This window comes from Anolis sagrei, chromosome 5 (assembly GCF_037176765.1).
Source record: "Anolis sagrei isolate rAnoSag1 chromosome 5, rAnoSag1.mat, whole genome shotgun sequence".
Taxonomy (NCBI): Eukaryota; Metazoa; Chordata; class Lepidosauria; order Squamata; family Dactyloidae; genus Anolis; species Anolis sagrei.
Window position 1 is genome coordinate 58,832,644 of NC_090025.1, and position 21,738 is coordinate 58,854,381.

The 21,738-nt window shown below is 37.5% G+C and overlaps 1 protein-coding gene across 5 annotated transcripts in view; it reads left to right on the plus strand.

Moving 5' to 3' along the window:
- The window catches only part of CLCN3 (chloride voltage-gated channel 3), a 60,084-nt gene that overhangs the window by 21,500 nt on the left and 16,846 nt on the right, over positions 1-21,738 (plus strand). For all 5 annotated transcript variants that reach the window (XM_060778715.2, XM_060778717.2, XM_060778716.2 and 2 more), the window contains 6 exons: positions 11,272-11,432; positions 12,672-12,771; positions 16,100-16,287; positions 17,560-17,682; positions 19,183-19,389; positions 21,390-21,470. In XM_060778715.2, coding sequence (XP_060634698.2) covers positions 11,272-11,432; positions 12,672-12,771; positions 16,100-16,287; positions 17,560-17,682; positions 19,183-19,389; positions 21,390-21,470 — 860 coding nt within the window. The remainder of the gene's footprint in view (positions 1-11,271; positions 11,433-12,671; positions 12,772-16,099; positions 16,288-17,559; positions 17,683-19,182; positions 19,390-21,389; positions 21,471-21,738) is intronic.

Below are 21,738 nucleotides of genomic sequence, written 5' to 3' on the forward strand. Positions count from 1 at the left end.
CAGTGATACCAAAATCCCCCGCAAAAATTCCCCGCGAGAGCTACAAACCTTTCTTGATAACCCTCATATTTATTGCACTTTACTTAATTTTATTTTGTTATGTGTGGTTATATGATAAGATAGTACAGGTAATCCTGGGATGTAACATTTGTGCTGACAGGAAATTATTTTAAAGCAGAAACTGATTCCGTTCTGTTGATAGAGGCTGTTGTGGCAGTGGAACACGGAAGGGACAAGTTCCCCATCCAGTCTGCACAGTCCTTAAGAGGATATTTTACATCATTACTATTCTTCCCTAACTCTGCCTCCGAAAAATCTGCTCCTTAGGGTTTTCACTGCTTTACAGAAAAATCTGAATGGAATGTGAGGATGGACTGAGCGGAGAGTTGTAGGAATGGTCTCCTTCTGAATCTGCTGACAGACTTTCTTCATCAGTTGTTGGTTGGGTCCCAGCCAAAAAAAAAGCTTCTTCTGTTAAGAGGGTGTGATCTTACTGGGATAGACAAGATTTATTTCTTGTTGGTTATAGTATCAGATTTGTTGTAGTAGTTCACTTAGACTTTCTGGTTTTGCTTTTGCAATACCCCTTTGTTAAGAGCAAGGTCCATCAGATCCTTGCTACACCTTTCTGCTTTATAGGACAATAGTTTTTGTTTTAAAGGAAGGTTGAGCCTGAGAATCCATGTACCAGCGGGTTGTCATAAAAACCTTATAAGGATCACATGTAGCATATACAGTGGGCTGCTGCTTTGAGTAGCATTTTCTTAAAGAACCAATGCCGGTTTCTCATTGGAGGCTAGGGTTCTACATGCGCTACACTGAAAGGATTTGGTCACAAAATAAAAATGGAAAGATAGATTTTACTTGTGTGAAGAAACAGTCCAAGCTGATCCTCCCATGAGGCAAGAAGTGAAGTGCCTTCCCAGCTGTCACTCTGCAGGAGAAGGATTTGGTAGTAATGATCAATCCACCCCCAGAAACAGGAATATATAGTGGCATCTTATGCACCCTAGAGTGGAGGATGCACTTGTGCTTCCTGCATCTCCTTTCCTCAAAGAAGACTAAAGCCCCTCTTTCATTGCAAGAAGTAGGAAGAATGTAACCAGGATGCTCCTCAACACCAGATCTACCAAAGAACACATTCTTTCAGGAATACTAGCTCTGTGTGAGATCACTTTCTGGCATACAGTCAGTTGCATCTTCTGTCATTTGGGCTACTATTGCTTGCTTTGTTTGGAAGGAGCATAAACATCATTCTGTTTTTTTCTTTCTTTGGTGATAGAAAGGTAGACATGGTTGACAGCAGCCTTTAGGGGTGGAAAGGCGCTCTGCTGGGTGGAGATAGCAGCAGTTAATGTCCAGCTCAGCATGCCCACTTGTTCTCCACCTGCTTGTATGTGTGTAATTTGGAGAGATTAGACAGAAATGGCCTGAATGAACTTACTTAAATGTTAAGGCAGACTATTGATCGACACAGTTGTTTAATGGTAATTGAAAGCTTGCCAGTCATGCAAATCTTGCCACAGAGAAATAAGTTTGTAGTCCTTGGCATCCGACCACAGCACATCAGTTGACAAAAAGTTTGCAGCTAGAAGGCAGGCATTAACTGAGAATCAAGATCCTTGGGCAGATGATGAACTATACAATAATTTAGGTCAGAATTAGTTTATTACTTGCACGAAAGTGATATTTTGAACAGGGTGGGTGACACCTATGGTACTGAAGGATATTCCAAATTTCTGGGACTTAAAGACAACTTAAATATTATTCTGCATAAAGGAATTTATTATAGTTATATATAGCTTTATGCAGCATACTGTTTGCAGTTACATCTTGAATGAATTATCCTCCTCTGCTTGTGCTGAATGATGGGGGCAGGTGTGTGAATGGTAGAGAGAGACTGATTATTCGGCTTTATGAATTCACCCCTTCCAGGAGGAGTCATGTTCAGGTCAAAAGAGGTCAAGGGAGGATGAATCATAGAAGCCTTGAGGGAGTTAAAATCCAAGCAGATTACTTGGGCCAGTATAACTAATAAAGCACAGGCCAAAAGGTCCGTCAACAAAGCTAAGAAAAAAGTACTATGTGCATTTATCAAAATGGTTAGTCAGTAAGAAATAATTAAAATCAAAAAGCTTATGTTTCCACGTAATAAAAGTAGCATTTTTGAAGAAAAATCATATAGAATGTTTTTGATTTCCTCGCCGTTGATGAAACATTTTATATCTGCAACGAGAAACATTAGTGTATCATTCATATAATGGTTTGTATTAATAATTTCTTCTGTTGACATAGTTTCTATGCAGGGTTTCTGGCGGAGGTAATCTTATTTATGGCTTTTCCTTCAAAAAATGATTGCTGAAGAATGTACGGGCAGTCCCCTAGTTACAAACATCCGACTCACAAATGTCTTATATTTTAGAATGGGAGTGAGACAACAGGAAGTAAGAGAAATCTACTCCTAGGAAAGGAAATTCACTTCAGAAAGAGTTATCATGGGGGAAAGGTGTCTCCTCTTAAACTTTGTCACCAATCCTTGTTTCCATGACAATCATTTTTTTCCAAAATCCAAATCTTGCAGGGACAGAAAGTGAGGTGCAATCTTCTGAATAGGGAGACAGGAAACAAAACAAATGCCACAGGGGCATTACACTTAAAATGTACCTGTTCCAACTTATAAGCAAATTAATCTTAAGAACAAACCTACAGAACCTATCTTGTTCTTAACTTTGAGACTGTCTGTACTGAAAATATGCTGTCAGACCTGTAATTGCCCAGTGTTTTTTGAATGTTACTAAAGACCAGGCTTGTGCAATACTTCTTAGAAGTAACCACCTAGATGTTATCTTGAAGATTTTCTGGTTGGTTGGACAATTTTTTGAACATTGGTTTTGATGGCCTTGTACCAGTTTCTCTTCCTTGTGTACATAAACATTTTGGCATTGACTAACTAGATCCTGTTCAGGAAATCAATTGAGATTTGATATTTAGTAAGTGGCTTGATATAGGTCTGATAAAAGCAGAGTCAGATAAAATAGTATTATTGGCTTTTTATGATCTTCTGGACTCAAGTGCAATATGATGGTAACAGCAGTGTTCTGGAGCAAAAGGTAAATGATGGAGAAAGGGATACAGGACAATAGGGTTTTGCTTTTGCCACTTAATGCTTGCTGGAGCTGATTGGCAGCCATGTTAAGCATTTGATACTTGGTACTGTTTTGTTAATGAAAGATAAGATAAGAGCCAAAATGATTGTGGATGGATATATACACATGGCTTTTATTAGCATACAACAGTAAAATCACAGCACAGGAATTTACAAGAGGAAGTCACAGATAAAAAGGAAACATACTTAAAAGTTACTAATCTCAAGAATAACATTTGCAACAGTCTGACAAAAGAATGCTTCAGAGTTGTTCAGAAGATAATGGAATTTTATAACACCCTTGCCATTGGGAACACTATGAAAAAATGGGATTCCTGTATGTTATCCATATATGTGTTGGGCAAACAAACAGAAAACAACGAAGTGTTTCAACAGAGACCAAGCCACAAGAACAAACCCCTTTGGAACGTTGTGTGCCCTTTATTCTTTCTTTCACAACCAAGTACAATATTTCCTTATTGAGCCACACTACCTAAAGGACTGAGGCCCAAGTAGTGTTATGTTATGAGGGAAGGGGGGAGGAAGATTATTTTTTTTTGTAAGGACCTGAGAAAAGGCTTTCTCGGTGTGTTGTCAAAGGTTTTCATGGCCGGAATCTCTGGGTTGTTGTGAGTTTTCCGGACTGTTTGGCCATTTTCTAGAAGCATTCTCTCCTGATATTTTACCCACATTCTATGGCAGGCATGCTCAAAGGTTGTGAGATATGTTGGAAACTAGGCAAGTGGGGTTTATATATCTGTGGAAGGTCCAGGGTGGGAGAAAGAACTCTTGTCTGTTTGAGGCAAGCGTGAATGTTGCAATTGGTCAAATTGATTAGCATTGAATGGCCTTGCAGCTTCAAAGCCTGGTTGCTTCTTGCCTGGGGGAATCCTTTGTTGGGGGGTGTTAGCTGACCGTGATTGCTTCCTGTCTGAAATTTCCCTGTTTTCAGAGTGTTGTTCTTTATTTACTGTGCTGATTTTAGAGTTTTTAAATACTAGTAGCCAGATTTTTTTTTCATTTCCATGGTTTCCTCCTTTCTGTTGAAATTGTCCATATGCTTGTGGATATCAATGGCTTCTCTGTGTAGTCTGACATGGTAATTGTTAGAATGATCCAGCATTTCTGTGTTCTCAAATAATATGCCATGTCCAGGTTGGTTCATCAGGTGCTCTTCTATGGCTGACTTCTCTGGCTGAATTAGTTTGAAGTGCCTTTCATGTTCCTTGATTTGTGTTTGGGCGCTGCATTTGGTGGTCTCAATGTAGACTTGTCCACAGCTGTGTTGTTTGCCTAGTTTCCAACAGACTTCATAACATCTGAGGATGCCTACCATAGATGTGGGCGAAACGTCAGGAGAGAATGCTTTTGGAACATGGCCATACAGCCCAGAAAGCTCACAGCAACCCAACTTTCTTGGTGGTTGTTCCCAAAGTGAAGGACTTCCTTCTACAGGAGGTTACTCTGCATTTCTCCCCTTCTCCTTACCACAAACATATACTTTGTTATTTAAACAATTCTCATACCATTTATTGATTGTTGAAAAAATATATTTTGTTGCCATACCATACCTTTCGTGTTGTGCTCTCTTCTTAATGCTTTGCAGCTGTTTTCATTCAGTGTTTAATTCTTAGTTTTATGGTTTATTTAATTGTTTCAAACTGATATTAATGTCATATTTTGATTTTAGCTATAGTTCCCTTTAAATCATGTTGTAAGGATTCTGCAGTAGAAGAAAGTGAGGATATGAATATAAATAAAATATAAATGTGGCCTGAACATTTAAGCATAGAGATTATCCCTTGGATTCTAGCCCAATGTAAACAGATTATAACCTTCAAAGAAAAAAAAACATTATCCAGTATTTAACATCAGAATATTTATACACTTGTCAGAAACCACACTTTCCTGGGATGATGGAGGAGGTCAGGTGAATTTTCCTCTTTGGAAAGATTATCATGTAGGAGGAAAAGCCATACTGCCTTTCATTTCTTCTATCATCCTTGCAGAGAACTACATTTTGTCTCAGCTAGTTGAAAAGAAAACTTATTACTGAGCTCTAGTGTCAGATTGGTAGCACAGAATGGGTCAGAACCTGTCCATACCGCTTTAACATCCATACCATCGACTTTCAGATATTACAATTCTGATTTTCACTGAAATGGTAAGCGAATGATAAGCTAATTCTGGTTTGTTGTGAGAATAACAAGAGGTGAGAAGTTGGAGAGTTACACATAAAGCACATCGGTACTAGGCTGCAGGTTTGGGCAGATGGTGAGCCTTAGATCTGAAAGAAGTCAAGTTGGTTGCAGTAAAGGATTGTATTCTGGACTTGAGAAAACAGAATCTTGAGTTTGTCAGCATTTACTGTATATATTCATATATATGTTGACCTCATGTATAAATTGAGGACAGATTTTGAGCTCAAAATTATAGATGTTGATATGATCTGTGGATAGGTGAGGGGTTCTTCCACAGAGAGAAGAAAATGCCAGTATCACCTTGGAGATCTGTCACCCCAAGCTCAAGCTGCCACTGCCATTTCCCCACTCAGGCATTCAGAAAAAGTAAGGATATTTTTTTAGGTTATCCCAGGATGAACCAAACTTTCATCTTTTGCAGTAAAAGGGATAGAACCTATGTTGACCCATGGGTAAGTTTACCCAAGTTTAAAAAGTTTTTTTAAACTACCATTTCTGGACATATAGGGTATGCACTGCTGATTCTAGTGAAAAATAGCCTCCATCCCTCCTAAAGCACCAGGTTTTGTTGAGACTTATTTATCAGTTTGAGTGGTGACACTTCTTAGGTTCAGCTTCCCATTTGTAAAATTGAAACATTTTTCAAAATTGTAATAAAATAAATGTCAAACTGTTTTCAGAAGACAACAAAAGAGACTTATGTTCTTTCTGTACTCTTCAGTAGTACTGTGGCTGTGGGCCCTTCCTGTCAAGCCCTATATTCCAGGATCTGATCCCAGGTTTTCTGCTTTAAACTGGTTTATATGAGCCCGCACTGCCAGATAATCTGGGATAAACAGAAAACCTGGGATCAGATCCTGGGATATAGGGCCTGTCTGGAAGGGCCCTGTGTATGGCTCCCATGCTTTTACTGGCCTACCATGTGTCTGCAGTCCTAACAGCTGATAGAGAACAGATATGTTCTAATATATTGTACAGTTCAGTTTCTTTTTCATAGCAATTGTGTTTCTAACTTTTTAGAAAATATTGCACAGATAGAATAGGCCTAAAGAACCAATCTTAGAGCCCTTCCACACAGCCCTATATCCCAGAATATCAAGGCAGAAAATCCCACATTATCCAGTTCAAAGCAGATATTGTGGTATTTTCTGCCTTGATATTCTGGGATATAGGGCTGTGTGGAAGGGCCCATAGCAAAGCTTATGATGAAATAAAACCTGACAAACTTGCTAGACTGCTGGAGTCACTGTTAAAGCTTTATATTACAATAGAAATAAGCCATTTCTTACCCTTTTTGCATGCTTTTCCTTGTTCTTTTAACATCTGCTCCCCTACACTGCAATTATGATATGCAATTATGAGCAATTCAACTTGGCAGTGGAGCTCTCCTACACTGCCAATTTTTAAAACGATTTGTTGGGCTATTTTTCATTGAACCAAACAGTGCCCCCTCCCCCTCCACACACACCCATTTTGAATTATAGCAGTAGACTGTGTTCTGTCTGCTTTGGCCTTCGTTAAAAGTTGCTACTGTGGGCCTGATATTAGGCAAACAAGTCATGCTACATTGTTTCACATTTATCATATTCTTAAGCTTAGATTTGTGTCCCAAAGAGGGAAATAGATATAAAAAGTAGCATGATCGAAAGCTGTTAATGGGTGCATTTGAATAATCCTAAATCATCTTTCCTGTACTAGAAATGTCATTGGGTGTGTGTGTGTATCTTCCATCACATATGTTCACACATGTTCATTTACCTGTGTCCTTCAAATGTTATGTCTTCCTGCTTCATGTAGTTTATCATTCTGTCCCAGATTGTAGTTCTGTCATTTGCTAATGCAATAAATAAAGCCTTGGGTTTGTACTCTGTCTTTGGCAAGCCTTTGTGTGTTACTAGATTTAGCTGTGGATATTGGGTAGTAATGAGTACTAATCTTCATGTCTACTGTACACTTAGTAGCTGAGTTTTCAATACAAAACTCCAGTGTTGTGTTGTTTTTCCTCCCCTATGGAAAGAAAGAAAACCTTGTAGTGTTGTCAAGTGCTGAATCTGATTTATTATGAGATAAATTCATTGGTCAGAGCTCATTTTATCAGTTTTTATCCTGGGAAGTTTACTTTTGATATATTAGAAAGAACTACCACTAAATATTATCTTATGTTTAAGGGTCTAATTGTCTTTTATATTCCAAATGAAGCATGAAGCATGAAAGCTAGTGTTCTCCCATGTACATTCAGAGATCAGATAGCCATTGCTACTTTCTGTACAGTTCTTGAATATGTCACAGGTCATGTTTTGCCAATATTATACTGAATATTTTGGACTTAAATTTTTGTAAACGTTTTACTGAAGCAAGTTCTTGAGCTGTTTTTTTCTTTCAAGTTGGATATGGGAATTACACATGAGTGTAGGATTGCCTGTCCTCTTCTCCTTTTCTTATTACCCATTGGTTCTTTAAAATCTTTTTAGATTTTCTGTATTTTATTTAATAACGTGTATAGAAATGGGCTCCCTGGTGGCACAGCAGGTTAAACCGCTGAGCTACTGAACTTGCTGATCAATAGGTAACGCTGCTGCGGGAAGGTCACAGCGCTCCATGCAGTCATGTTAGCCACATGACCTTGGAAGTGTCTACAGATGATGCCGGCTCTATGGCTTAAAAATGGAGATGAGCACCACCCCTCAGAGTTGGTTACGACTTAATGGCAGGGGAAACCTTGACTTTACCTATAGAAATGTTTAGTGGACATAAAGCATTGCTTGCAATTGGGTTGTTTATACTTTTTGCCTCTACAAAATGGCTTCAGACAGGTCATATCTCTTTAGGAACTTTGTTCCCAGAGGATGTAACTTAAGTCTTAGGAGATGGGGCTAGAATCAATCAGCAGAGCATTGAGTCCAATTTAATCGAAATGAGTTCAGGTTGATGAAAGTAGCAGGAAAGGGGCTAATTTGATTCCTCTGTACAGATTGCTCTTCCCCATGACTAACCAAGTCTTCACTGCCTCTGAAATAAGGATAGATAAAGATGTTGTTGAACTGTAAATCCCAGCAGACCTAACTCATGTTGAGGAATGCTTTTGTCCATCACCTGAGGAGGCTCACACCTGCTCTAAAAAAAAAGCCAAGACTCAGGAAGGACATGCTACTGTGGTAATCTCCATTGATGAATCATTATACACTGGGAAATTGCTGTCTTTTTGCTTTTTTTTTTTTTTAGAAAGTTGGGGTTTATATTTGGCAATTGTAGTTATGCCCATATGAAAGAGAGATTTAATTCCTGGGCAGTGTTTATTGCCCGTCTAAATTACTTTACAATAATATATAAATATTTTCCAAGAGGTTTTCCCCCCTTTGGTAAAAGAAATGTGGAGAGACTGAATCCTGAGCTATGTGACTCAAGAATTAAAATTTGTGGGATTTAACTCATTATATTTGAAAGCATTAGTATAAACCAGTTATTTAACCATGAGCAGCTGTCATTCTGAAGGTGTTGAAGTTCTGTTTTGAAACATGTTATTTGAAACCTGTTAACTAACGGGTGACCTACTTTCATAGAGCAGCCATGACCCAAGGACACCTTCAGAAAATTTCACCAGCCTATTGTCAAAATCAAGGTTGTAGGGAGAAAAAAAATGCTTAGGGGGATATTTTTAAATGGAAAAAAGCTGAAGAATCAGGAATTATTTTTCTTTGTATAAATTGACACATATGAGTATATTAAAACAGAAATACTAAAGCATGTGAAAAGGGGTGTTCTATTTCAGTTTTTTTCTGGTGTTTTTGTTTTGTTTTGCTTCTAATAATAATAATAATAATAATAATAATAATAATAATAGCTATAAAACTTTTTTTATATCCTGTCCTGTCTCCCCAAGGGGACTCAGGGCGGTTTATAACAAATATTGGGAAACATTCAAATAATAAGTAATAAAAGGCATAGATTTGAAGGGGCATGATTGATGCTAGTTGAACCACACAATAATAGTGTTTTTGTAAAGTGTTTGAAAACTTGGGCAATATTTTTTTCTAATTGAAACTTCACTAAACTCCCTACTTGGTAGTAGGAAGTTTCTTGAAAATGTGCGTGCACTGTATCCCAAACTGATGAAATTCAAATAAGAAATGGAAGGAAGGAAAAGAACCTTAAGAATAGATTGTTTTGAATATATAGTCTCATGCTGCGGCATGGGTGGTGTAGTAGTTTGAGTGTTGAACTATGACTGTAGGGACTAGGTTTGATTCCTTACTCAACTGTGGAAAAACCCACTAGGTAACTTTGGGTAAGTCACATTCTTCACTTGAAGGCAAGAGCAACTCCCTCTGGATAATGCTTGCCAAGAAAACTTTGTGATAGGCTCAATTTAGGGTCGCCGAAAGTCAAAAATTGATTGAAGACACACAGCAATATTTTCACTGTTTGCAGTTTTAGAGTGTTGGGAGTTTTTAGTAATCTCAACTGCCTGATAATCAGCAATGCTGGTTTATCATGTACTATTGTTTTAGTTAAAAAAATTAATGTATTTGTTACGTGTCATGTATTTTGAATTTGATGTTGAATGGCATTAAATTCTTGCTGATTGTTAGCCGCTCTGAGTCCCTCAATAAAACAAAGTAAATAAATCAGGATTTGTGCAGCAGTGATATTTTTGTATATTAATTCATAGTACAGTAGAGAAAACACTTAACCTGGGAACATATGTAGCTTCCTCAGCTGTCGTCGTTCTGACTGTGCATTTGACTTCCTCATTTCAAAGATCACGATGTGCAGTTATGAGCAACTCAAATACACAGTCAAAACGAAGACAGCTCTACATATACAATAGGGATAGGAAACTTGTGGGCTTCCAGATTTTGTTGGACTGCAGATCTCAGCAATGATTGGCTAAGGCCTTGCAATCCAATTTTTTGAAGGCCATATTTTTCATACCACCTGGTCTACACTGATATAGTTTTTTGAAGGCTGTGAATATATGTTAGATACCTGAAACATGTTCTGCTTCTTCTTTATTTTAAGTATCTTTTTAAAATGTCCACCTCACTTAGAGATTGTGTTAACAAGTTTTGAAGATTAGTTGTTTTCCTGGATTAGATGTAATGGTAGGCAATTGACAGATGGTTTGTAAACCTTTTTAAACTGGGGGCCTCATACACTAGAGAAAAAATCCACTTAAAATCTGGTTTCTGCCTTCTGCAGAATTCTGGGGTTTGTAGTTTAGTAAGGCTGTTAAAGACTCCTCCCTAAACTAGAATTCTGCAGGAGACAGAAACAGGATTTTAAGTGGATTTTGTCTCTAGTGTGATGAGGCTCATAGTTGCCTGTTAACCTGCTTAACAGTGAGAGACACATTGTACTTTGATTAGCATCACAGCAGTCAGAAAAAAAGCTGCTTTGCATATGGATTGCAGCAGAGTGTAGATGCCAACACTCTAGTTTATCCAGTATTTCTAACCTTTTAAAAATAGCTGAGTGGCCACTTTAAACCATAACAATAAGCCAGAGTTCCAGAGAATCTTATCGTGATGCATGAATATGACCTAATCCATTAATCATATGGAAGAAATGTATCAATATGAGAAATATGAGCAAATCAGTTTTCCCCTTAATAGATTTCCTGTTGTTAGAATAACGTTATTTGTATATATAACTTTCAAAGAGATTTTTTCTGACAGACAATCTGATGACCAGTGTAAAATATCACCTCCTATATGGAACATAATACTTTATTGTTGTTATTTGCTATCAAGTCATCCCCAGGCTATATGATAACCTTGTGAATGAGAGACTACCAGGAGATCCACTCATCAACAGATCTGTTTTTGTTTGATTTGTAGTTAGAGTATCATTAGACATAGACTATATGTCAAATATAGTCTATATTTGTGTTATAAGGCTTAATCATTTCTCATTTTCTTCCCATAGCTGGAACTCATTATACAATGACAAATGGTGGAAGTATTAATAGTACAACACATTTGCTGGACCTTTTGGACGAGCCCATTCCTGGGGTTGGAACCTATGATGACTTCCATACTATTGATTGGGTGCGGGAAAAATGCAAAGACAGAGAGAGACACAGAAGGGTACTTAAAACTACTTTAAGATACTACTTTTCTTTATACTTTTATGTATCATTTCATATCATTTTAAGATAATTATTCAAAGGCAAGAAAGATTGGTGCCTTGTTAAGATGTTACATTATTGTTGCCTGGTGAATGTTAAGCAACAGTGGCAACAAACATTTACATGGTTGTCAAAGGCTTTCATGGTCAGAATCACTGGGTTGCTGTGAGTTTTCTGGACTTTATGGCCATGTATGGAGATAATGCTTCTGGAACATAGCCATACAGCCTTGGAAACTTACAACAACCCATTTATATGGTTCATTATTGGGTGAAAAATCTATTTTTCATTTAACATAGTGTTTAAAGCAATACAATAATTTTGCAAACTAGAGCTCAGGTTGCTTGTGGTTAACAAACATTTTATTTACTTATTTATTTATTTCCGAAATTTATATGCCGCTCTTCTCACCCCGAAGGGGACTCAGAGCGGCTTATAAGATATATATACATACAATATATTATATTATTAGCATAGTACAATATCAGTATTATATATTACTATATTGTACTATACCATTTTATTGTAATATTATTAGTAATATTACATGTAATATGAAATATTTAATTATATCATTATTATTAATATTATATTGTATTACATTATAATATTATAAATATATGTATATACAATATATTATATTATATTATATTATATTATATTATATTATATTATTATATTATTAGCATAGCACAGGAGACAAGATGGAACTGTCTTCTGGCCCTCCCTCTCTTCACTCTGGCCCAGAGCGGCAGTTGGTGCTGGGGGAAGGGGGTCCCCAACTGATGACATATACAGGAGACAAGATGGAACTGTCCCCTTTCCATCTTTAGGAATCTATAACCATTTTTATAATCATGTTTAAGAATCTATAACAATTTGCCACATGTCCATTTGTACATTTCTCTTAGCACAAGCAGAACTGAAAAGCTGGAATCTTATTTGTGGAGAATTTTTCTCAGACTAAGAAACTAAGCAAAGTCCAGCAGTAGTAAAAGGGCTTGACTCTTTCAGTATCTGACAGCTTTCCACAAATAAATAACTTAAACTGATGGAGGCTTTAAGTAAAAATGTAAAAAGTTCCAGGGACATCCCCTTTGAACCTTTGGAGCCATAGCTCATCAGGATACGGTATATTTTGCAAATAATGTATTAATCCATTAAAGATATATAATGCAGAAATATTTTGTTTCCTTAGATCAACAGCAAGAAGAAGGAATCAGCATGGGAGATGACAAAGAGTTTGTATGATGCATGGTCAGGATGGCTGGTTGTAACACTAACTGGATTAGCATCAGGTAGGAACAGTGTGGATAAGTCATTCTAATTTTTGAAACCTTATGAAACCATTCTTGCTTGGAACTAAGTTTCATTTGGTTCAGTAGATTACTTCCGGTAAATAAGATTGCAGTTGCAAGCTCCAGTTGTTAGCACTGAGAATCTGCACTATGTGGGTTTGAGACAGTGGGATATAGATCATTCCAGGTGCTTTCCCACTTTATTTCATTTCTTGGACCATTCAATCAACTGTTCACATGAAGACCTCACACGAGCCCTTTTTGAATCTAAATATTTCTGTGGTTCCACTGATTTTGAATTTTTGTCTAGATGAGCACAGAATACAGTGCTCTTTTTGCTTTTTTAAACGAAGTTATCATGGATTTCCTGAGTGTAAACATATTGTAGAGAATTCCTGAACATGAAAGGCTTTCATTGTTTTCTAGTTTTCTTTTGTTTTCTGGCCAAGTAAAATATTCAGTTCTATCCAGTAAAGGATATGATGTTTGTTCTCGAAGCAAAACAGGTCAGTGTGATCATAACATTTGTTTTAGAAGATGAAATATCAAGTAAAGAATACCATATTTATTGTTTGATAAGTCTTTATAGAACATAGTCTAGTTTCGATGCAACATTTCCAATCCCAACGAAGCCCATTTTGTTGGACTCTTAGTGTCTCTTGGAAAGAGAGGAGGGGGTAATATAATATTGTTTCAGAATAGACAGGCAGGTTTTGTTTTGTTTTACATTCCATTGAGTGTTTTCCAGTGCTTTAGTGGCTTTGATGGCGCTCCCGGTGGTGCAGTGGGTTAAAACCCTGAACTGCTGACTGAAAGGTCGGTGGTTTGAATCCAGGGAGCGGGGTGAACTCTTGTCTGTCAGCTCCAGCTTCCCATGCGGGGACATGAAAGAAGCCTTCCACATGATGGTAAAACATCTGGATGTCCTCTGGGCAACATCCTTGCAGATGGCCAATTCTCTCATACCAGAAGCAAGTTTCTCAAGTTGTTCCTGATACGAAAAAGTGGCTTTGATGTTTTAAAACATGACTTTACCCCTTATCTAATTTAAGAAAAAGAAATGTGATTTATGTCTAGTACCTGAGCAAGTGCTAAGCCTTGAAAATACTCTCTTGGAATCCCTACCATCCTAAGGGTTTTTCCTTTTCTGATTCCATTGAGTTTAATCATGAGCTTTTGTGATGCCAGAACTCAGGTGTCTGAAACAGTTCATAACCTCCAATACACATGCTCCCAGTTCATCTCTAAAGTGAAGGCACAGGATTATATCAGTGATAACTACAGTTTATATCCAAAGATGGGTGCACCCTGGGGCTTTTCTGCCCCCGTCTTTCTCCTGCAGCACCTTGTGCCTTCCTGAGGGCTGGGGATCATTTGTGACAGCATGTGATACATCATAGAGAGAGCAAATGGAAGAAGATTCAACAAGAAGTGGAAATACACATGCACAGTGTCCATGAGTGACTGAAAGTGCTTTTTAATTGTGCAAGGAGAAGTTTGGAGCCAAACTTGTGTGTGTGTGTGTGTATGGATGTCTGTATATCTGGAAAGAGGAATAGTGCCAAGCCCCTAAATCCAGTTACAGTATATCCATTGAATATTTCAGCAACTCTTATATAAATCTCATTGATTTGATGGGCCTCATCTAGTTCAGACTACCGGTTGGATTTACGCCCATATATTGTTTTTTAAAAATATATGCTTGCATTGTTGTTTAGTTTTAATCAAAAGGTGTACCCTATCTAGGGATTAAAAACTCATGCCAGCGAGCAGGAGACAGAGAAAGAGATGGAGAGAGAGAGAGAGAGAGAGAGGTTTGTGTAGTTGTGTTGGCTTTATCTTGTCTCTCTCTCTTGATAAATAGAACGTATTTCTCTGGTCAGAATTCAGAGCTACACACACACGCACATCTTGAGTGACTTGTTCACCGCACTGGGTATAACTATGGTATGTATACTTGAGCTCTAAGCAGGTAGTTACTAATGTCAGTAGTGACATGTTTAGTTAGGAGACACCACAACTCTTAAGTTGGGTCCTTATTTAGCATAGCTTGCACAACAATTTTTCAGTAGTTGTAGTTTGGATGTGGCTTGGAGAGGAGGCGGAAACTGAAAGAAGACCTTGGAATGCTCATATATGTTCTATCACATTGTTTTCTCTGCTTCCAGTCTGGTTGGGTCGCATCCCTACATACATATACTGTGTTTTAAGGCAGTGCTTCTCAGGCTATTTGAGGTGAGGGACCAGCAATTATTTTTCATTGTGCCAGAGACCCTTACTAAATTTGTGACCTTTGGATATGATTCTTTCTTTTTTTCCTTGGAACTTTCCAGAGTCTCCCACTTTGAGTAGCACTGCTCTAGCTTATGCTACTGTGATCCAGCCCTGATATCTATTCAAACAGCAGCCTTTTGCACATGCAATTTCTGAACTAGTAGGGATACATTTGTAATGTCTTTCACAGTTAATATTATTTTGTTTAATAACAATAAGCAACATAAAGTATGTGGTACAAACCATCATTAACCATGTAATCCTTTATGCTGGTTCTTTCTTTAATAATATGAGCACCATCTTATTTGAGCTACAAGTCTATGCATCTTGACAACACTGTTTTCATTGTTTTTGAACAGAAGGAATTTGATCATTCCTGTGTTTTAAATACTTTACATATTAATTGTTTTCTGTATACTGTATATACTTGAGTATGAGCTGAGTTTTTCAGCCCCTTTTTAGGCTGAAAAAAGCCCTCCTCAACGTATACTTCAGTCAAAGTTATTTATTATTTTACTCTGTTGTTATTATTTTATTACATTATTATTTTACTATATTTATTGTTATTATTACATGTATTATTTTACTCTATAATTGTTATTATTGCATTTATTATTGTTATTACATTTATTATTTTACTCTGTTATTACTGTTATTATTACCTTTCCATTATTTTACTCTATTATTATTATTTTATTACATGTATTATTTTACTCTATTATTATTGAAAGGATACGTAAGCACATTTACATTGAAAAGGGTTAGAATAATGGTTTAATCAGAGTTGGACAGTCTTATCTTAAATTACAGTTTTATGTAAATATTGAAAAACATTTAACCTACTGATGTCTCAATTAATGGAATTTATTGTATCTATTTTTTAAAATTTACCAGCATTTGCTGCATTACCCACCCCAGCTTATACTTGAGTCAATACATTTCCCCAGTTTTTTGTGGTAAAATTAGGTGACTCAGCTTATACTGGAATATATTGATGGCAATTTTTGCCTATTTATGGTCTGTGTGTACTGAACCTTCTCTGTTTATACAACAGGTGCACTGGCTGGCTTGATAGACATTGCTGCAGACTGGATGACTGATTTAAAAGAAGGTATTTGTCTCAGTGCCCTATGGTTCAATCATGAGCAGTGTTGTTGGGCATCAAATGAAACAACATTTGAGGAGCGAGATAAATGTCCACTATGGAAAACATGGGCAGAACTGATAATTGGTCAGGCAGAGGTAAGTAAAGCTCTTAGATTGAAATCAAATTTCCATTGACCAAATCTTTTGAAATAGGAACAGTGCAGCCTAGACCTTGTCCTTTGAGGTAGTGCCATTTTGCCAGGTTGCCTTTTGATCCTATAATTATTCTACATGTTTTGTTCAGTGCTATATTCACCTGCTTTGTGTAGACAGATTAGTGCCAAACAGGGCAGGGATACTCAGCAGTTGAGTAAGACAAGGCCAGGGCGGATGTTCTTATTAATTTTGGGTCTGCACCTCATGCACTGCCAGTAGCTTTCCGCAGGATGTTATTGCTTGCAGCTACTTTGTGCTTGGTACTAATACAGGTTTTCCTAAACGTTAGTATTCAATCTCAGGTGACACCGAGATATTTAGGATGGGAACAGTGTTTGAGCTCTTGGCCTTCTCAGGTAACTTTCAATTTCCTGTTGGCTTCATGGTTCTGTAGGTGGAAAGCACACACTTGTGTCTCGGCAGGGTTAGGTTTCTGGTGATTGCCTTTATAGTAGCTGAAGAGATCTTTCAGGGCATTAGTAAGTTGGTTTTTGACACTTTCAAAGCCTTTTGCTTTGAAGATTGCTTGTGTTGTTAGACCAAGGTCATCAGCATATATAAAACTTTTTGCAGGTTTATATGTAGAGAGAAAGTATTTGCATTCTTGGACTGGAGTTTTGTTTTTTAAACATGAAAATAAAAATCAAGCATAGTGGTTATATGACCAGTGGCTGCTTTACGATATTCATAATTATGACTTCAGAGACCTTATTGGCTGGTTTCCTATTGGAGACATACGAGTGTCTAATTTTGCCTTACATGTGCACATGCCCTTTTTTGGATGCTGCAGAGATTGAAATTTATTTTCTCCTTTCACAGCACCTCCTTCCTTGTCTTCCTGAGTAGTCTATGAAGTCCTTCTTTTCTGTCATTCATGCTTCATAAAGAAAGAGTAGGTTCATAGACGCCTGTCTGTGTCCCTGCTGCCAGATATGAAATGATGACATTTGCTCTGAGATCCACTTTGGTCTTCTGGAGTTCTCAGTGCTACAATAATCATTCCACATTTCACTGCAGACATGCTGTCTGCTCATCACAAAGTATAGAACAGGGAGGCTTCGGAAGTAATTCAGTATGATAGGAGATGGCATGGCTCCAACCCACCATGGTGCTTTGAGCTACAGAACTGCAATCTTTATATGTGAAATTTTAAACTAATTTCCAGTGAAATATTTGCTAACAGCTCTGCTTTGTTTTGTTTTGTTTTTTTAGGGACCAGGTTCCTATATAATGAACTACATAATATATATATTTTGGGCTTTGAGTTTTGCTTTCCTGGCAGTTTCTCTTGTTAAAGTGTTTGCTCCTTATGCCTGTGGCTCTGGGATTCCAGAGGTAAGATTTGCATTGTTATATGTTTTTACTTTGCAAACTGTAAAATACATTAAACAAATGTATTGAAGTAAAGTTTTTTTTTTCTGTTGGGTGAGTGGGCTTATTAACAAAAGACCCTCTTCATAAATGTACAGCAGAGTAACTTATTAGCAGCAGCGTGACCTAGTACCAGTAGCCCAAAGTGATAAAAAGAACAAAAACACACAAAGCAATGTTATCTCTTCCATAGGAGGGTTTTCTTTGTAGTGAAATAATATGGTTACACTATTTACAAGAACGAGGTTTTCATGACACAGATAAAGTTCAACCTTCACACTGGAGCTTCACACACAAGGCATTTTCATACTGAGGCCTACCTCACACTCTGAGGCCTACTAACACTGGGACCTATTCTCCCACTGAGGCGTTCTCTCACACAGGCTTCTCTCAGACTAAGGCCTGTCTCATACTGTGAGGCCTTCATAGAATTATAGAATCATAGAATCAAAAAATTGGAAGAGACCTCATGGGCCATCCAGTCCAACCCCCTGCCAAGAAGCAGGAATATTGCATTCAAATCACCCCTGACAGATGGCCATCCAGCATCTGTTTAAAAGCTTCTAAAGAAGGAGCCTCCACCACACTCTGGGGCAGTGAGTTCCACTGCTGAACGGCTCTCACAGTCAGGAAGTTCTTCCTCGTGTTCAGATGGAATCTCTTCTCTTGTAGTTTGAAGCCATTGTTCCGCGTCCTAGTCTCCAAGGAAGCAGAAAACAAGCTTGCTCCCTCCTCCGTGTGGCTTCCTCTCACATATTTATACATGGCTATCATATCTCCTCTCAGTCTTCTCTTCTTCAGGCTTTCACAGACTGAGACTTTTCTCCCACTGAGGTTTATCTCAGACTGATAGCAACTAAGCTACTGGCATACCTGCTTATATAGAACTGCAGCTTTTGTAATTAAAAATATCTAGTTATTTTTTTAATATTTCTGACATTTTCTATGTCACTGCTTAGATTTATTTAAGAGAATATAGCAGATACAGTTCGTAGAAAACAACAAGACTATTCCTGAGTAAGAATTTTGTTATCAAAGCATATCTGAAATAGCCAAAATGTCCAGAGGGACTGTAATCCAGGAATGGAGATAGACATGGGACTAAAGAACTCTTTGAGTGCACTCCATGGCCTCAGCTTAAACATTTAATCATATTGAACATGATACTATACTGGCAGCTTGGATTGGTGTGTGGCATTAAAAAAATAATACTAATCAGTATCAATTTAGAAAGGGTAGTGCCTTATTACCATTCTAAATCATTGTCATTGTATTATTTCACAGACTGCAATGCTAAATAATCTTTTAACAACTATAACTAAGAATTTACCAGTTTGTTTTCTTTGTACTGTTTAATATGTTATATAAATTCTGAGAGATTTTTTGAGACATTTTTTGAGAATTTTCATGAAACATCTGCATGGTTTTTAATACATATATATATATATTTCTTTTCTGTTCTAGATTAAAACTATATTGAGTGGCTTCATTATTAGAGGATACTTGGGGAAGTGGACCTTGTTGATAAAAACAGTCACTTTAGTCTTGGCTGTAGCCTCAGGGTTGAGTTTAGGAAAAGAAGGTCCTCTTGTACACGTTGCCTGTTGCTGCGGAAATATCTTTTCCTACCTCTTTCCGAAGTATAGTACAAATGAAGCCAAAAAAAGGGAGGTAGGTACTTCTTAAAATTATAAATGATTTGTATTTCCAGTCATGTATATGAGAACAGAAACAAGTTTGTCTTAATGCTATGAAGATACTCTTTTTGAAGGACTTCAAGGAGTAATTCCTGTTTTCCTAATAGAATAAGACAGTAAGCCAGAAAATCAAGAAAGAGAGCTAATTTTATATGTGCATATTTTGACATAGATGAAGATGTTATCTAGAATTGTTCTGTGCTTTTACATATATAGCATATTGGCCATGTAAATGAGCGCTCAAGGGTTTTAGTTTGCTCTCTGCAAAAACATAGAAGCAGGACTCAGTGTAAGGGGACTTCGTCATTCCTGTGCCACGGTGTAGACAGTAATGTCCAATCTTTTGGCATCTCTGGGACACATTGAAGATGAAAAATTGTTTTCGTCCACACATAAAATACACTAACACATTTAATTATATCTACCACAACAGAGAAGCAAAACAAACAAACAAACAAACAAACAAAAAGTCCTGCCTGACAATAATAATTATGCACCAGCCCATTTGAAGGGTCTTTAAAATTGTGAAACAGGACTTTTGGTTGAACTGTTTGCAATTATAATGCAAATTATGGACAATACTCCAATATTTGTGACTGTAATATACTCTTAGCCCCCTGGTGGTGCAGCAGGTTAAACCGCTGAGCTGCTGAACTTGCTGATCGAAAGGTCACAGGTTCGAATCTGGGGAGCAGGTTGAGCTCCCACTGTTAGCCTCAGCTTCTGCCAACCTAGCAGTTTGAAAACATGCAAATGTGACTAGATCAATAGGTACCGCTTCTGTGGGAAGGTAATGGCGCTCCATGCAGTCATGCCGGCCACATGATCTTGGAAGTGCCTACTGACAACGCCTGCTCTTTGGTTTAGAAATGAAGACAAGCACCACCCCCCAGAGTCGGACACAACTAGACTTAATGTCAGGGGAAACTTTTAGCTTTTAATATACTCTGATTATTTCATTCCGTTGTCACCCACAAGGTTTGTGCCCAAGAACCATGCAATCAAGTTACCAAAAACTTATTTTAAAATCTCATAATGTATTAAGTAAGTTGATAATTTTGTGTTTGGCCACATTCAGATTTGTTCTGGGATGCATGCGGGCCATGGGCCGCAGGCTGGACAAGCCTTGTGTAGACTCTGCTATCCTGATTTTATGCCCATGCATGGCAAAGTTATAGGGTAAAAGAGCTTTCCTAGAATTAAAGTTGACTGTGTATTTCTTAAACTTGTTCCTGAAGAGGCAGGAATGTTCTGGAAGATTTACTGGGGCTCAGTAAGGCAGTTATATTAAGTTTTTGCATGTATTTTCCATAACTTTGAGCTCACTTAAAGTTAGACACTCCAATTCTGTTGTGGTACTTTCCCCCACATTGGAATACAACCTTTCTTCATGTGGGCTAGATAATAAAGACATGGTGATCCCTGTTCTTAGATAACAGGGGTGGAAAGTTTCAGTAGCAATGAGCCCAGTTTTCTGGTCCTGAAATCCTGTGGTGGCTAGCCCAGTTTGCCAAAACCACAAAAAACTCAAAAATGTCTAAACATTCTCTTCTAGTGGTGTGTTTATGTGAAACAGTACAGAGAACCACTCCAACTGAGTTAGAAGCATCCAAGAGCAGTAATTCATAATTTTGTTTTGCCAGAAAAAGGGAAATATAGAGGAGTTTATTTGGAAAGTGAGGGGCTTCTAAAAGAGTCCTATGTGGCTTCTATATCTCCACTTTTTTGCAAGTTGTAGCATATTTAAGACTTTGTTTGCACCTCTTTGAATTGTATTCAATCTTGGTAGTTGCAACTTTTGTCTTATACATGAGGTTAGCTTATACACAAGACTGTAAAGGTTAAATTTTGCTGATTACTGACACTTGCTGCTTTGATGTCCATGTATGCCAGTGTTTATCTATGCATCCTATCAAGGAGCAGTTTAAATATTAAAAATGTAAAAGCCTTTAAACTATGTTATCTTTTCTACAGGTATTATCAGCTGCTTCTGCAGCTGGAGTATCAGTAGCCTTTGGTGCCCCCATTGGTGGAGTCCTTTTCAGCCTAGAAGAAGTAGGTATAAGCATTGCTTATTGGGTTTTTTATTTGTAGTGTTTGATGAGAATTTGCTTGTTCGAATTACTCTCAGGTGTCTGGATATAATTATCACCTTGATATGTATGGGGAAGTGTATGGATTGAGTAGATCTAGGCTGAACCTGTCAGATAATTTTATAATCATGGGATCATTCCATATCCTTTCTAGCATGTGTTACGTGTTTCTTGTATTGGACTCATTGTGGGGAATTCACACTATTACAAAACAGCTTCAGAAACTAAAA